This window comes from Topomyia yanbarensis, chromosome 3 (genome assembly GCF_030247195.1).
Source record: "Topomyia yanbarensis strain Yona2022 chromosome 3, ASM3024719v1, whole genome shotgun sequence".
NCBI lineage: Eukaryota > Metazoa > Arthropoda > Insecta > Diptera > Culicidae > Topomyia > Topomyia yanbarensis.
The window spans coordinates 51,210,821-51,228,764 of NC_080672.1; the positions used below are offsets into that span (position 1 = coordinate 51,210,821).

Genomic DNA, 17,944 nt, shown 5'->3' on the forward strand with positions numbered 1-17,944 from the left:
TCAGGAGAGCTTGAAGGCGATTCATCTTTGGGCTCTCATCAAAACCCTGCTACAGAGTTCCAGTAACTTTTTCATTGCATGGGCACCATCCCAATCTCGCTGGAATGTCAATTTATTAGTACCGTGCTTAAGTTGAAACAGTATTCTACTCAAAATTTGGTAGAATGATTTAAGTGTATACAAGCACATATTAAGATTAAAAAAACAATAATCGTATGCTGTAGCGTCTTAGCAAACAAAAATCTACTTTGCAGGCAACTCTGTTAAGTCATAGAGCTATCAACCGGTTTCGAATCTCTAACAAATTGTACAAACTTGGCTCAAGTCAAAGTAACTCACGCACCAAACCAAAATGCAACTTCATCCCCACCACCAATGAAATTCAGCAGTGCACATAGAGCTCTAGCATCTAGCTGCGTGTCAATCGTAGACTTTGCATCATCCCCTCCACTGCCTGGCACCGATTGAGGCAAAAGGATCGTGAGTGCACTCAAATGCACTCAACCCTTCCCTGCATTCTTCTGGTCTCCTCTTCCCTGGTAAAGCCAGAATAGCGAAAGCTTTTCCTATTTGGATGTGTATAGAACAGAGAGAACAGATTGCGTTTGCGTTGCGATACACAACAACCTCTTCTGCCCTTCGGGATAGGGAACGGGCGGGTGCATCTAGAAATGTGCAATCCTCGCTCTGTGTTATGTCTGCTAAATGTCGTGCAGTGAATGTGTATGGGTTATTTGACGTTCAAGCGAGAGCAGGAGAGGGATGGAATTGCCAGTTTACTACTGGGAAATTCGAAGGGATAGAAAAGGACGTCCTCAACTGGGCTTGCCGCGCTGAGAGGGTGCAGAATTGGAAAAATTATCAAAGTATTGGGGGAAGAGCGGGACGGAACTCACGAAATATCAAATCGTACACATAGCAGCGAAACACATGCACACGAAGTGGTTGTGCTTTGTTTACGACTTTTCGGCCGAAATTGTTGGACCAGTACCCGATAGTCGGTTCACGTGTAAACAGCTTCTTCATTCCATCCGCAAACGTGCAACTGTAACGACGACGACGAACTGGTTTGTTCTCGATCGAAAGCAAAGTGTCGAAAATTCAGAATTTTTGCAATTCGAAATTGCATTCTAGAGAGAAAAGGACTGGTGAAGTGATAGTGATAAAATTGTATAACTCAGGGTGATAAGGAAACTATCAGATGATCATAAGTTAGCAGTTTAGTTCAAAAGTTATCGCCAAGACCCACGTGTGTGCGCGAGAGGTGAGGTGCTGCAACAAGAACTCGCGCTTGCAGCCCACTTGTCACGGGTAGTGCAACATTCTTGTCGCATTCGCGGCACTCACGCACCGTGCGATTCGTGTGCTGTCGAGGTGGAGGAGGAGTGACAGGAGGTACTCACCCACACAACTGTTTTCCTTCGTAGGAGCAGCGTAACCGCATCGCAATCGCAGCCGCAGCTCCAAGAGAGTGTGTGAAAAATGAAAATAAAACTATCAAAACAGTACGAAATGAAATTTTGTTGAGTGAGGACGAAAACTTCTGCCCTTCTCCGCGAATAGTGCCTGAGATGCGGGCGCGCAGGAAGTGCAACGGAGGAAACGAATGCAAAAGTGAACAGTCAAGTGCGTAGAAAAGAAAGTGAAGGGCGAACGGGAAAATAGCGTATCAGTGGTAAAGATATCGTCGGAAAAAATACAAACAATAAACTTGTGATATTGTTAACTAACAAGAAAAACGATATGAGAAATATTTAGTGATTAGAAGAAAACTGTAGTGATGTAAAAAAATCAGTAGAAGAACTAGCAAAATTTTCTAAACAACACTAAGAACAAACTCACCTCGCACAGCTATTTTTTTTGGATTGAAACTCGTCGCACAAACAAGGCATCACAACTATTTCGGTTTGCCAGTTTCGCCAAAAAATCCTATTTTCCACTATTTTCGCAATAATCGTTTCGGACTCGCTGTGCTTGAGGTTATCAAAATTTTCAAATTGCTCAAACAAAATTGAAAACTGAACGGAAACACTTATGCGCTGAAAACTTGTGCAACATCGTAGTTGGCTGAAAATTTGTGAAGTTTGTGATTATGAATAACTGCCTCGAGGCTCCCGGCAACGAAAGACAAATCGAGATCAGCTAAACTTCACGACGACAGGAAGGCACATCACAAACTATAATTTAAGAAGGTAAGTCAACACAAAAATCATATTTTTAAAAATGCTGTTACATTCAGCACTCCTACGCCTGTTTTATTTTTTGCCAAGTCACAACTCCCTTGAGAGCTCAACGTCTCACGAAGGAAATGGCATCGAAAAGAAGAAAAAGTCATGATAGCTTCAAAATACAACCCCTAGGAAAACCGCCCTCAAAAGTAACTAAAAATAACTTTCCTAATTTTACCAACACATGTGCGTTGATGCGCTTTGCTGATGATGCTAAACACCACATGTGGTTCGCTGCTAAGCCTGCTAAGCGAACCAAGGATAGCGTATTCGGCGGATGCGTTAAATTGCACAACGGCTAACCTTGCTCGAAAGGGATCTCGATGCGCGGCTGACTGGAAGCCGGAGATGAATTCGAGCTTTGTAACGGGGTTCTCTATTTTCTTTGAACTGGGTTCGACAGACAGCTGCTTTCAATTTTAATTACATACGCAACTAGACTTTGCTCATAAAGAGGCAAGATAAGCGAGTCAGCGATGTCGAATGGAGGCGCGTGGTGAACTATTTAATCCGGGAGGAGAGATGCGTGCATTGTTTCCATCGTTAATTTGAGTCACACTTATACGTAGTTAGAGTAAATGATGTAATTCAGGCGCTTTTGCAATTGATACCTGGAGACGGACTATACCGGGGTGCCTCGAAATCTGTCCACCTAAGTCATCAGTAATATACGGCTCGTTATCTTCCTTGTACATAAAGAAGTTATTTTTCAAATTCAAATGTTTAGTCGATGAATGCTTTTGAATAATTTGAATTCATAAATCGTTTTTGCGTCAAATTTGTGCTCTTTTTAAGAATTTATTAAAATCCAAGTTGAACTGGTTTTGAACTAAGAATCCGCATGCTTTCGCAAAAAAAAAAGTTTTAAAAAGCTCATGATTCGAAAATTTCTTATTAAAACTAAAACAATCTCGGTCAATGTTTCCGCAATCACTGATTTTCATGTAAAATTTCAGATATTTTAACCATTGTTCGGCACAGACAAGGACAAACCAATTTAAAAAACATTACAAATAATTGTATGTATTCCAATTTTTAACAGATTTTTAGAAAAGTTCACATAAATTTCATGGAACTATTTTGGGCATCGGGTGCAAAAAAAATTGTTGGAAACACAGATTTCAACATCGTATCACTGCCTCTCGCAATGAACACAAGGTTTTTATCATAGACGCTTCTCCATCTCAAACTATAAAACAGAATAATCTTTTTTCTTGATCGAAAATTTAACGATCAACGTGATACTAATACACAGTTATGAAATTTAGACCGGAAGAAATATAAAGGGTAGTCGGTTTAAGTAACATTTCAAAAATTCTGTATTAAAAATCGTCTAGACAACCCACGACGTGACGGAATGCTTTATTTTCAATATTTTGTGATTCTTACGACAGATTTTGTTAAAAATATCATGAGTAGCAAAAATGTCGCGACAGGTTATCAAACATCCGACTCATACAAAATTAACAAAGTATACTAAAATTTTATAAACTGTTGTCAGAGTGGTCGGATTTCGAAACCGGTCCAGTTTTCAGCCATCCCGATATTCCTATTTCCACCCATCGAATATATTTCCAACATCTAAGGATGTTCAAAAATCTTATAGGATACACTTCTAATCATATGAAAAATGATCACGTCGTTGAAAAAAAAATGCACCCCACGGTCAAGCATGTGCCGAAAACATTGTTGCACCGAGACCCACAGCTCGATCCGTGCAGAAACCTAGTTTTAACAAAAGAAGTTACACAATCTGTGTGTATTCTTTTTCGGCTTCTTCGCACTCGCTTCGAAACAGAAAGGAAACGAACAGATTCCAGACATAAAAAGTGTGAGAACCGAAAAACTGGATCGAAGGAAAGCCACAAAAGACTACCCGGAGAGGGAGGTCCTGCTCACTAACTTTCGATGGGATTAGGAGCAGGGGATTTTTGCACTTTACGGGCAGAAATGCAACACCCGCACCCGATTTTCGCTTTTGCTTTTTTTTTGCTCGTACACAAAAGCCGGGTTAGTCAAAAAAAAAAAGATTTACAATGCAATCCAAAGACTAAACCAACACGGAACGGCAGCGGCAGTGATGGGAACGCATTGAGAAGTTAAGTTGTCAAACTTTTGAGATCCTGATGCTTCATTTGTGCGGATCCGGTTTTTTTACAGAGACAAAAGATCCCGCAGTCAGACTGAACGTGATTACGACCGCTTAATGATTATCCAATTTGACTACTTCCGCTGTGCGGTGTTCACGCAGGGAACCAATGATTGAGATGTTGGCTTTTTGGCATGGGATTGTGAAGGGTAGTGGAATTAAGGTGAGCAGTGCCTTAAAAAGATCACCATAGGACTTCACGATCTTATCCAAGAACAAACAAGTTCCAAAATAAGCAACTAAAATGGCGGTCGATTCGAAAACATTAGCCCTGCATGGTTTTGCTAATTCGGATATGGTGTTGACTAAATCGGATTACTTTAGGATGTGCAATCAACTACGAATAAATTTGGTTACCAATCGTAAAAAAGACAACAAGATCGAGGAGATGCTTTAGATTATGAACAATGAAACCGATGAAACCTTAACGATCTCAATGAATCGAGAAAAAACAACAAATTTCCTCAATCTTGCAATATAGGGGAGCCCGGGGCTAGTTGGCGGTTGGGGTAAGTTGGCGGAATCCCTTTTTCTCTGTTTCTATTAGACATATAGCGCTGCCTCTTTTTGTGTACCTCAAGTTATGTGAAACCCATTATCCAATGGGTTTTTGTTGCAAAACGATTTGTTTGGTGGAAGTTTTGGGTGATATTGTGTTTTTGAGCATACCAAGTAAATTTTCTAAATTTTAAATACTTTGCGTTATTTTGGGGTGATTTTCAATCTATTTCCCGAATGATTATATTTTTCGATAGCGCATGAAAAGAGCTTTCAGTATCCGTATATATATATACATCTACACCTATCCACAAACAAAAGTTATTTTTAAATAGTTTTTGATAAAATATGCGGTTGAGGTTAGTTGGCGGTGCTGCACGCGGGGCAAGTTGGCGGTACTATTTACAGTGCACAAAAAGTCATCAAAAGTTTTTATTTCTGGAATTCACTCCAAAGTAAGAAAATCTTTTTCTTGTGTATCTCGTCAATGCAGGAGAGATTTATTCCGGCCAATTGCATGAAGAATTTCGAAAATTTGCTTTTGAATGGGGAGTACGCGTCAAAGTCAAAATACCTGGGTATTGAAACTGAAATATAATAGCAAATGTAGGTTAATATACAGTTTTCTTGAAAAGACATTCAGCACGATCCAAAAGGACCCTTGAAGTAATTGAATCTCTATTTGATTGCTTAGTTATTGGCGTATACTCACATACCGCCAACTTACCCCGGGGCCGGGGTAAGTTGGCGGGTTTTCCGCGTCACATATTTTTGTCTCTAAAAATGGAGACAATGCATCAAACACTTCATAAAAAATCAGAGATGTTGCCAACGGTCTGCTCTTTCAGGCCGCGTGTTCTATTTTGCAAGATCTGCCTACATAAAAGCGGTAAAAATTTAAAACTGAAAACACCGCCAACTAGCCCCGGTCTCCCCTATCTATTATGTATTATGAATAATAAAAGAATTTATTTATCCGTCGAGATCTAAGTTAATCTGAGCCAAGAAAAATGTACAACACTCGGTAATCTTTTCTATTTTTGAATCTTAGCCATTCTAGACAATCCCTGGAAATTATTTATTAAGGTTCAAGAAGCTTTGGTTGACCGTCTAAAAGATTATAACGCTTGGTAGTATGTTATGACTAGGAAAAAATATGTTCAGCTTTGTCACCTACTTATCCATATAAAACCTTTATAAAACTGTAGAAGAAGGGAATTCAGTCGATTTATTAGATACTCACGATTCAAATTATGCAAAATATTTGCTGAAGAACCGCCGATCTAGCTGAATGGTGCATATGAAAGAGTGGCTGTGATTTTTTGTCACACTAGCACACTGTGCTGGGGCATGTAACACAACAAAGTATCGAAAAAACACAGCCACTTTTTCAAAAGCTGCATTCAGCTAGATCGATAGTTTTTTCAGCAATTATTATGCATAGTTTTAATCATGATACTCTAATAAACCGACCGATATTCATATTTTAGTGTTCAATAAACGTTTTCTATGGGTAAACCGATGGCAAAGTTGAACACAATTTTTCCTATGCATTCCAGATAGAATCTAACATTGAATAAAGTGGAGGGCATCTAGAAGAACTTGAATGCGCGTTTCTTGTATTTCTTCTTATTCCCAATTTTTAACCGAATCATACGTATGCAAGTTCATCTAGAGTTTTGTAGCAGTAGTTTTATTTCCAAATAGTTCAGTATTGCTTCAATATCTGATAGATTCCTCGTATTACTTGTTGTATGAATAAACGTCGACATTTGTATCATAAAACCATGAATTTACTCTTCTACTGAATCAAAGACTTTGGACGCTCCTTGTGTGTTCGTAGCGTTAAAGGTGGTATAGTGGTTTCCGTAAATTTGAAATTATTGAGAAATGATACACATTGGAAGTTCTCGTAAGGTATTCAAACTTTCCTGTGTTTTTTTAAACGCACGAAATTCGAGCAAATATTTTTCCATGTTTGAAAAGCAAAATGTATACAGACGTTTTTTTGGCTTAACAAATCCGGTAACAGTGCTGTGGTGATAGTAGTTGATTTGACCACAGACTTATGACCACGTTTATAAATGTGTAAGTGCTAAGATATTGACTTGATCACCGGAGCGTTCTTATGTATACGAAATGGTGGATATAGATGTGCACAGGTAATCGTCACTGCATGTTCGTATACGTGACTAGTTTTTTATTATCGCGAAGGACACAAACGTTTATATGTTAACGTGTTTGATCGCGTTTAATGTCGCGTATACTAAAGTGTGCATAAATTCACCTGCTTGAATTCGTTTATACATTAACTATGTAGCCAAGAGTGACATAAAATGACCCGCATAGGGCCGCTCGTGAGTGGATTCCTAGTCCTACCAGCAGGGTCTGCTCCAAATCAGACAAGTCTAGCTACCAGACTAACGTTTGAAGCTACCAGACCAACGTTTATTTACATGGAGAAAACCCACAAACTTGTATTGTCACCGCTAGGTGACACTGTATGCATTAGATTATCACTGCAAGTAAAAATAGGAAAGATATTTTATTGCCCACAACTTTGTACCCCCTATGCCGTAAAATGCAGAGCTAAAATTTGGTCTGATGATATTGTTATACTGGGCGACTTCAACTTACCTGGCTTGACGTGGTGCCAGGCAAGTAATGGTTTTCTACGATTGGATTTCGAAAAATCTGCGCTTATTAACAATGCCAGTTGTATTTTGGACAACTACAGCAGTGCAACTCTTCGGCAAATTAATAATGTCACCAACGAGAATGGACGCACATTGGACCTCTGCTTTGTAAGTGCCCGGGACTACGCTCCGTACTGCTGCACTGTACCGACTCCTTTAGTCAAGCAGGTGCGTCATCATCCCTCACTACATCTTGTATTCGTTGGTAACCTAGGAGTGAATTTTGAAGACGTCTTTAGCTCTATAGTCTACGATTTTAAAAACGCTGACTACGACAGCATCGTTAGCACGCTGTTGGATATAAACTGGGAAGAAATTCTTAACAATGATGCCGCGAACGAAGCAGCGATGACGCTTTCTAGTATTCTTAACTATCTTATCGACCGCCATGTGCCTAAACGAACAATTAGTACCGATGAACACCCTCCCTGGCAATCAACCGTCCTTAGACGTTTAGAATCTGCCAAACGAGCTGCATTTAAAAAATTCTCGAAGCATAAGACACTTGCATTACGAAATCACTACTTTCAACTCAACCACGAATACAAACAGTAAAGCAGACGCGCCTTTTTAGACACCAGCGAAACGTCGAGCGTCAACTGAAATCCAAGCCCAAGTCGTTCTAGAAGTATGTTAACGAGCAGCGAAAAGAATCCTGTTTATCATCTTGTATGTCGTTTAATGGAGTTTTAGGCACCGACACTAAGGAAATTTGCCAACTGTTCCCCGACAAATTTTCAAGCGTTTTTTCCAACGAGCGCCTGGCATCACAACAAGTCGCTACCGCCGCCAATTTAACTCCGTCTCTAGGACGAGCCATCAACCGAATTTGTGTCGATAATGCTGCCATTCTTGCAGCAAATTCCAAACTGAAAGCATCTTGTTCCCCGGATCCAGATGGTGTTCCCTCGATTTTTGTCAAAAAGTTCATCAGCGGGCTTCTTGAACCACTTCGGCGAGTCTTCGAGCTATCAGTCAATACTGGTACATTCCCTTCCTGCTGGAAAGCTGCGCACATGTTTCCAGTTCATAAAAAAGGAAACAAATCGAACATTGACAATTATCGGGGAATCTTGTGTTTAAGTGCCGTATCAAAACTGTTCGAGCTGGTTGTGTTAGATCCTATTTTCTTTCACTGCAAACACTACACTGCAGATGACCAACACGGTTTCATGCCTAAACGATCGACAACGACAAACCTGCTCTTGTTCACAATATATGTAATGGATGGATTCGCCGACGGATTGCTATTTACATGGATCTATCTGCGGCCTTCGACAAAATCAACCATGATATCGCAATAGCGAAGCTGGACAAACTCGGCATTCATGAACAACTTCTACGCTGGTTTCGTTCCTACCTCGATGGAAGGCAACACCAAATCAGCATTAAGGACTGTCTATCTGCACCATTCTTCGCTACATCCAGCATACCACAAGGAAGCCATCTCGGTCCAGTAATATTCCTCCTCTACTTTAATGACGTCAATTTCACATTACAAGGACCCCGCCTTTCTTTCGCCGACGACATGAAATTTTTTCAACAAATACGGGATAAAACCGATACCGAACTTCTTCAGAGGGAACTGGACAGCTTTAGTACGTGGTGTGATCTAAACAGAATGGTTTTAAACCCGAGCAAATGCTCTATCGTTACGTTCACGCGGAAACCCCATCCGACTCAGTTTAACTACCATTTCTTCGGCTCGAATATTCCAACACACTCTCACATCAAAGATCTAGGAGTCATCATGGATTCGGCACTAACATTCAAACCACATACTTCATACATCGTGGATAAGGTATCACAATAGCTTGGGTTCATCTTCCGTATAGCGAAAAACTTCAGGGACGTATATTGTCTTAAATCGCTTTACTGCGCGTTGGTTCGCTTAACGTTAGAATATTGTACTACCAGAACGGGATTGACAGAATCGAGGCTGTTCAACGCAGGTTCATACGCTTCGCCCTTCGGCATCTTCCATGGCGAAAAAGATTTCAGCTACCAACCTATGAAAACCGTTGCCAGCTAATACACCTCGATACACTCAGCATTAGGAGGGACTGCTCTCGAGCCTTGTTTGTCTCGGACTTACTCTCTGCCAGAGTGGATTGCCCTATAATTCTCGGACGTCTGGATCTTCAAGCCCGCGTTCGAGCTCTACGTAATAACTCTCTTCTGCGAGTTCCGTTCAGGAGAACCAACTATGGTTGCCAGAGCGCTGTTACCGGACTCCAGCGAATTTCTAACAGTGTGACGACGGCCTTTAACTTCAACCGGACGCGGAATGCGATAAAAGCGAAAATGTTGGCAATTTTAAAATGTAATTAGTTTAAGAAACCACCATTGGGGCCAAGGGGCCTGTTGGTGAAGGTAATAAACATAAAATTTGGTTGTCAAAAGATGACTTATATTGTGCACTAAAATAGTTCCAAATATACTATTAAATTATACCTAACCATTATTACGCAAAAAAAGTTCTTGGAGATCGACTATCGATTCACCACCATGTACTGTTATGCCCTATGCAAAACTGAGTCAGACATTACTTCATTATGAATTTAATAACTTCTCCTAAGGATGTTGAATTGATTTGCAGTTCGACAAAGTTGTAGGCAATAAAATTATCTTTCTTATCTTCACTTGTCGCGATAAACTAATTTCGCAAAAAACTTCTACAAAATAATATGAGATTCGACTTAAACACATTGCGGAATGTATTTCACATTACAAGTACAAAACGTGAAACATACATACATGCTACATTACGTCAATTGATACGAAAAGCATAACGGATTCAAACTTATATGCTTGGAGAACATGCAACTATTATTTTGAGCATTCCAATTGATCGGGATCTATAGAATGTTCTGTTGCTTGAAACTAAAAAAAAAACTTTGGCTTTCAGTAAAATGAAGCTTATACATATCACCAGGTTTCAAGGAATTTATCAGCCACTTTAATTATACATAAACATTAGTGTTCTGTAGGTTGGAATATTTTAAGAATTCCGCACAAGTGTTTCCTATGTCACAATGAAAATGTCCCAAATTAGATTCAAATCAGTCATCATTTACCCATTGCTAAAACGGATTGACGTTTGCATGAAACAAATATTTTCTATCATTTTTTTAAGATTTTAACGCTATGGACGCTTACAGTGACACCTACTGGCGAAAGCCTGGAACGATATTGCGTCTCTAAGTATTTCTTTTCTTTTTTTTTTTTTCAAATTTTAAGAGGTTGTAGAAATGAGTAAATGTTGATGGATTTTGCTGAAACTTTGGACAGAGTCGCAGGATTTTATAGGGAACAACAAGGTTGTTGTTTTTGGTCGCCCCAATAAACATTCATAAAACTAAAATAAAGCAACCTTGTTTGTAAAGTCGTGATTGGGTCTTGAGTACGGCTAAAGACAGCTAAACAACAATTAATGGCAACGGGACGGGCATAGCGTAGTTGGTAAATCGATTGCCTTGTACGCAGCTCACCTGGGTTCCATTCCCAACTCCGCACATAGGGTTAGAGATTTTTTCCAAAAAGAGAATTCTCTAAATCGAAAAGAGGCGAATGACCCTAAGGTTAAAACCTCCATGATAAAAAAACAATTAATGGCGGTAGATTTTTTTTTTCCATACGTTTATTTGACACGGCGTTTGCAAAAGCTTTTTACGCCAGTTTCTTTTTTTACATAGCACGTTACAAAAATCCTTAAGACTAATTTTAACTATACTAGTACTTTGTCTAAAACTAACACTGAAATCACTTTATTGTTTGCTTTTTTCCTTACATTGTTGTATTTCATAATGATCTAGTATTTTCGGGTGTATTTATTTACTTTTTTTCTGTTATTGTCTAAATTTAAAAACTAAATATTCTAGGACAATTTAATGGCGGTAGATCTCTTCGCTACAATCTTACTAAACGAGTCCTTGAAATGATGTTCCCTTTAAAGCATAAATAATATTCGGGTTCCCACACTGCAACGCATGAAAACATTTCTAGAGCTGAACAAATTTCTACTTTCTTTGCGAAAAAAGGTACAAATTTGCATTATAGCACATCCTTTTTTATCCTATTCACATGATTTGCATAATCTAGCACCTTAACTTGCCCTTTACTAAATGCAATTTTTGCATGCACCCTACCAACAGCAGAACCACATCAGCACAGTATATGATACGAAGCGGCACAATGTGCGACAATAGATCATTCTCTCTGTTTCCACAAAACAAATTCAGGATCCAGAACGGTTCTTTGTTGAACGGAACATCCTCCATCGTAATCGATAATTGTATTCTATTCAAGCAAACGTGGGGAAAAAAATGACAATGTTCTGGGCAAGTGGCGCGAAAACTAATATTTTTCACGCCTTCTTCGATATTTTTAACTTGGATAAACATACAAACACGAAATATATTTACTATTCATTCATTCATTCCTCTTTGGTAAACCACATCTGATAAGCGCAACCAGCAAATGGCAAACGCAGAAAGCGGTTTTCAACGTGAACACTTCGCACATTTTTTTTTAAATGAACTGTCGGTTTAGCCCCTGAAAAAGGGGAATTTAATGGAAGAGGCAAACTTCCGGCTTTCACAAAACAAACGCACTTTTTTTATTCGATCTCGGGTGCAAATTGCATTCTCTGTCAAAAGTGTGCTTTAGCACAAAGAAAAACGAAAGTCTACTTCGACCTCAACAGGATATACAACATATAAAAAAACTATTTTCCGAGGGGTACGAGCTAAACTATAATTCACCACACTAAATTAACTAACTGATGCCGCTTTAACAGAAAATTCTAAGGGTCATTTTTCCCTAAATAGCAAAAATAAAAATAGGGAGAGTATCGCACAGTTGAACCCTTAGTGCGTTCAATGGTATTTTCGGCATCTAGCTGATTGATTGAGAGTTAGATGATGGCCTTTGATAGAGGTATTAATTGGCCACCCGCGTTTATAAATTTGGGCAGTGTTCTCTTCATTTGAAATTTTGTTCCAGTTCGAAGGGCGTTTTCAAAAATTTTATCCTTCGAATAAACTTATTGTATCCGAAGTGAGCAACTATCCTTGCCAACTGTGCCCAATTTCTCCTCTACAATGTTTAGCAAGCTCGTTCACTAATAACACTAATCGCGAAATAGCCCCCGATTTTATGCAAATCACTTATCCTACCGTACAATTATACTGCCTTTACTGCGTCTCATGCAGTGGTTCTGCAAAAATGCGGAATGAAAAATCATTCCCCGTTGACCCAAGCCAACACATGCTCGAAACCTCAAACCACCTAAGACATCTACCCCCCCCCCCCCCCCCCCTTCCATAATTACCTACCAGTAGTTTTCCATTCCCGTTTCTACCGTTCGTGTTTTTCTTCGCTATTTCTTTCTATTTTGCGCCCAAAAGCAGGCAAAATAATAAAATTTGCGAAATTCAAGCTTCCAAGAAACAATACAAGCTCGCCACGGTTGATTGGTCACGCGATGATTACTTCGTGTTTCCTCGAATGGCGATGATGGTGGGCGAATGGCAGTGCGCGACTTGATCGTAATCAAGATTGGTTGGTATAGGGAAAACCGGAACATTTTCGCTACTTCATCGGGTCTAGCCGCGGTCCCTCTGGAGTAGCACTGCTGGCTGGTGCACCCCAGAACAACGGATGACGGACGAGTGTGGCGGAATTTGCCTTCAGTTACTCCAGCAGTGCCGTTCGCTCGGTAGGGGGTTAGTATATAGCTGGCGCCACCATATCATCGTTCATCGTTGACTACCGGTCAGAATCGAAGCAAGCGTGGAAAGTGGTTATTGTTGAAATGAGAAAACATGGTTGGTTCATTTTCCGACGGACATGCCGGCTATAGATTCCGATTGGTACTAATTTGACTTAACCGGGTTTGAGCCGAAATTTGGCCGGAATCGGTTGTTACGTTTGAGGCGGGATTGTTTGCTCGATTTTCAATACAATTGTGATGAACGTGGATTCGACGATTTTACAGTAGCAAGCCTCAGTTTCAGCAGTAAGCAAAATTAACTTAAATTAGAAATTGTTTTGAACTAGTTTGGTCTAGTTGGAACCCGTAACTTTAAACTTTGCTCTATCTCAAAACTGCCAATCAAATCAATGTTGAATAATCAAACTTTCATAAAAATATAACAAAATTACTTCCACGAGTTTCTAAAAATCTTGAACTTTCCCCAACACACGCTACTGGCCAATCTTAACGACCAGTTTGTTTTGAGCCATATTTGTCGAGTCATCAATTCGATAGTCATAATACCACTAGTCTGTTGAATACGCCTGGGTTTTTCGACTATGGGAGTAAATCTCTTGCCAAACCGTTAGTTTCCATACGAAATCAAAAAAATTAATTAACTTAAAAAATTAAACGGGGGTTAAATAAACTCGAGCCGTAGTCAATATTTTTCGCGAAGTTTAGAGCAGTTCATGAATTACACGATTTTTAGATCAGGATTCTATAATTAATACATTTAATGGTTTTATTTTCAATTAGATTCTCAATATGGGTATATCAATTCTTTGATCGATTTATTTTCTTGTTTAAAATCTGGATAAGTGCCAGAATATCCTGACACTCATTTGTTCTTTTCTATATTAACCGATTACGGTATTTACGAAATCGATTGATATCCATAGAAAAGTGAAACGTTGAGTAAAATATTCCAAACTCATGGTTTGTGTCTTGGCTACCGTATTCATCACCTCTTTTCGATCGACTCTCCATGGATTTTTTTCTTTTCTGTATCATTCCAGCAGTGCAAAATAACAACACATTCAAAATGGGTAGCAGTGAAGCCCAAACGTACTGTCTACGATGGAACAACCACAAGTCCAACTTGGTGGAGATCCTGGACGCGCTCAGCAAGATGGAATGCTACGTAGACTGCACCATCTACGTTGACGAACAGGTCCAATTCAAGGCACACCGAGTGGTACTCGCCGCCAATTCTCCGTATTTTCAGTCGATTCTACAGGACGTCCCGATGGACCACTGTAGTATCCTATTCCCAGGCGTACGGGAGTTTGAAATGCGTGCCATTCTAGAATACATGTACACCGGAGAGGTGAACGTTACCCAAGCTCAAATTGAGCCCATAATGGAGATCGCAAAGCAACTGGAAGTGAAGGGGTTGTTTGATATGGACGATATCCACGGACGGTTCAAGAAAATGGTAATTGAGCGTGAACGCGAGTCGGCTTTTTCAAGTAACAACAACTACAGCAGCAAACCGCAGCCACCCAGTAGCAACCATCAGTCCCCTCCAGTCATCTCAACCTCCACAAACGTTTCGATTGCTCAGAGTAGCAGCTCATCCCCACCGTACACGTATAAATCACCGTACACCAGCCTCTATTCACGCACCAGTCCTACCGCCATCGAGCGTGACAGAGATCGGGAACGCCAGCACGAAGAACGTGAGCATGGCGAACACTCGGCCTCCTTTACTCACTCTCCGCCTCACCCATCATATTCCCACCACAACGAACCGTCGCATGACGACCAAAGACAAACTCCATCTGCCTCATCATCCTCGTCCCTGCCACCACCGCAAAATCTTCGATGGTCTCTTCCAGGCCAGATTCCTGTCACCTTACACCAACCGCAGCTGCACAATATGCTCAGCTCCGTGTACGATTCTAGCGCAGATATGAACCCACTAAAGCGCAAAAAGCTTCAATCAATGACCACTATGCTTCATGACACCCCGATTCTCCGTAACGTTCTTGCTCAATCGAATCCTGCTGATTCTTCGCAATCATCGCCATCACCACTGTCGCTACAACCGATCCAAGGAATGAAATCAGAAGCTGCGGCAGCAGCTGCTAGCGCTGCTGTTGGACACCATCACCCCACCAATCTGAGCAGCAGCCATCACTCCAACGGCGGAGGATACAAGGTATATTTCACTGAACTGTCAAATTGATCAACGAAATGCTCATCTATTAAATGTTTTTTTGCAGCACATGAAGGAACCACTTTCGCCTTACGCCGACAAATCCTACGACGATGAAGCCATGATGGAGCCTCGACTGAACTACAGTGCCGATGATGCCCGCCTGGCTTCGTACGTTCCTCACCAACAGCAGAAGCCGGAGTGGAAACGATACAAACAATACACCCGCACGGATATTCATAACGCGATCGAGTGTGTACGTAATGGAATGAGTGCATTGCAGGCAGCTCGCAGGTACGGTGTTCCTTCGCGAACTCTCTACGACAAGGTGAAAAAGATGGGTATCACTACCGGACGTCCGATGAATCGAGCGATAAAACGCAGTCCCACTTCTGGAGGCAGTCCTGCGCCATTCCCATATGGTCTGAGCGGTGCGTCGCATATGTTTGGCACGGGACATCCCGGAGAGCAGCAAATGCCATCGCAGTCTCAGTTGCAACAGGGCGATGATGACAAACCAAGAATGATTAAGATGGAACATTCGGGACCCCATTTGCCACCGACAATTCCACATCCGGCTGCTGCTTTGCTTGATCCTTCATTCCTCCAGCAGGCAGCTGGCCGTGAAGCTCTCCATGCGATGGCCATAGCAGCAGCTGCCCATGCTGCTGTGAACGGTATCAACACCTCACCTGGTACACACGGCACTGCTCGTTCCCCAAGTCCGAGTGTTCTAATGAAGTACATGCGTTCTGTGTCCATGGGATCTCCAGATGATCGTGACTTACGACGTGGGTCTTCGGAAGGCGATCGTCACCATCGCAGCAATGGATCCGAGTCCTACGACCGGTTGGAACGCGATTCAATGGACCGTGAAGATCATCGTGATATTAGTGGCGAAGGGGATGACCTTGTGGAAGATCTGTCGATGGCACGACGTGGGCCGGAATCGGACCGAGAATCGGTCTCACCGCCCAGCCAACTTCATCACCATCTTCATCTACCTCTACCGCCACAAATGCCACCTCAACAGCAAGGGGTTATTGTTCCGGCACCAGGCAAAATCAAAGACGACTACAATCCCATCGCGATTAAACGGGAAATTCCGGCCGACAGTAATTCGCCCATGGAGTCATCGTAAGGTGTCATTTTGTAATCCGGCTATTGCATCTTCTCCTCTTGTGTGCTCCTTTCGGGAGAACGGAACATCCTCCTCTATTCGTACTATTATGTTTCCTTATACCATCAACGCAGAAGAAATCTTCCTCGAAGCATTTTTCTGTAAACTGTGAAACGTGTATTTTTATTTTTCTTTACTGAAATTTAGCTTATTTTGTTTGTTTTGTTTTTTATTGTTTCATATTTCATTCGCATGTAAGGAAACGAAAACGAAAAGACATGTAAAGGCTCAAAATAAGCAAACTACGAATTTTAACAGTTAAGTTACACCACAAAAAAAACGAAACCGCGCAACATAAGTTACCTTGAACAAAACTGAAAGCAATCCCACCAATTATTTTTCTATTTAATTTGCATGTATATTTAATTCATTAGCATTTAATATGGAAATTTTACACACCTGTATCCTTTCTACCTGTGTAATCTTTCCCCAGGTTTAGAACTAGAGAATCTCTTTGAAGGGTCAGCTACATAAACCCTTGGTAAAACCAATCAATCAAACCACAATCTACAATAGACTGATCAAGTTACACGCGAACAACACGCATACACACACACATAGCAGCATAGTTAATTGTATTAGTAAACTTATGAACCAGTTAAACGAACCGAGGTGCAATACATCGAAAACCTTCATTTTTAACCAGAGGACTATTTTGACTCTTACACATATTTTTCATAAATTAAATCGTTTGCATGAGTGCATGTTTTATGTTACTTTTCTTTCTTTTTATATTCTGTACTATAATCTTTTACACGGAGAGTAGAATCATATCAAATTCCGTACTAGATCAACTATCATTTTCTTTTTGGAAACAAAATTGAGAAAAAAAAAGAATGTAAATATCTTCAATATGCGGGTATTCTTTGTTATGTTAGATAAACAAACTGTCAAAAGCTGTACTATTACTGTAGTTCATTAATTATACGCTGTATATCTATCAAAAAATACTTTTTCCATATATTACTATTTTATTTAAGTAAAATTTTGTTGAAATTTCACCAACAAGTGCCTATATTTAAAAGATATGTTTTAAAATCCTTTCTCTTCACGTTATCTTCTTCTGTGTATACTAATTTTGAGACTTCTAACTGTTAAGTTGCCAAGCCATATCTCAATTAAAATGAAATGAAAAAAATGTGGAAAACAAAACAAAATCAAACATTAGGCTATAGAGTCATAAACTATAAATGTGTTGTTAGTGTAATACGTAGTTGTGGAACTAATGTTAGCGAAACGGATGGAAAAATTTAGCTGTAGTGTGTTTAGCAATGAAT

At 40.3% G+C, this 17,944-nt stretch overlaps 1 protein-coding gene across 1 annotated transcript; it reads left to right on the forward strand.

The window, feature by feature from the left end:
* Positions 1-1,520: 1,520 nt before the first annotated feature.
* LOC131692482 (uncharacterized) lies at positions 1,521-17,584 on the forward strand. Its single transcript, XM_058979554.1, has 3 exons — positions 1,521-2,192; positions 14,346-15,490; positions 15,555-17,584. Exons 2-3 carry the CDS (start codon positions 14,372-14,374, stop codon positions 16,626-16,628), a joined length of 2,193 nt encoding a protein of 730 aa, XP_058835537.1. The 5' UTR covers positions 1,521-2,192; positions 14,346-14,371; the 3' UTR covers positions 16,629-17,584.
* The last annotated feature ends 360 nt before the right edge of the window (positions 17,585-17,944 follow it).

Bases quoted from the DNA above. Each gene is read 5' to 3' on its own strand.
- LOC131692482 (XM_058979554.1), top strand. From the start codon at position 14,372: ATGGGTAGCAGTGAAGCCCAAACGTACTGTCTACGATGGAACAACCAC. The intron at 15,491-15,554 runs GTATATTTCACT...GTTTTTTTGCAG, and splicing joins CCAACGGCGGAGGATACAAG to CACATGAAGGAACCACTTTC.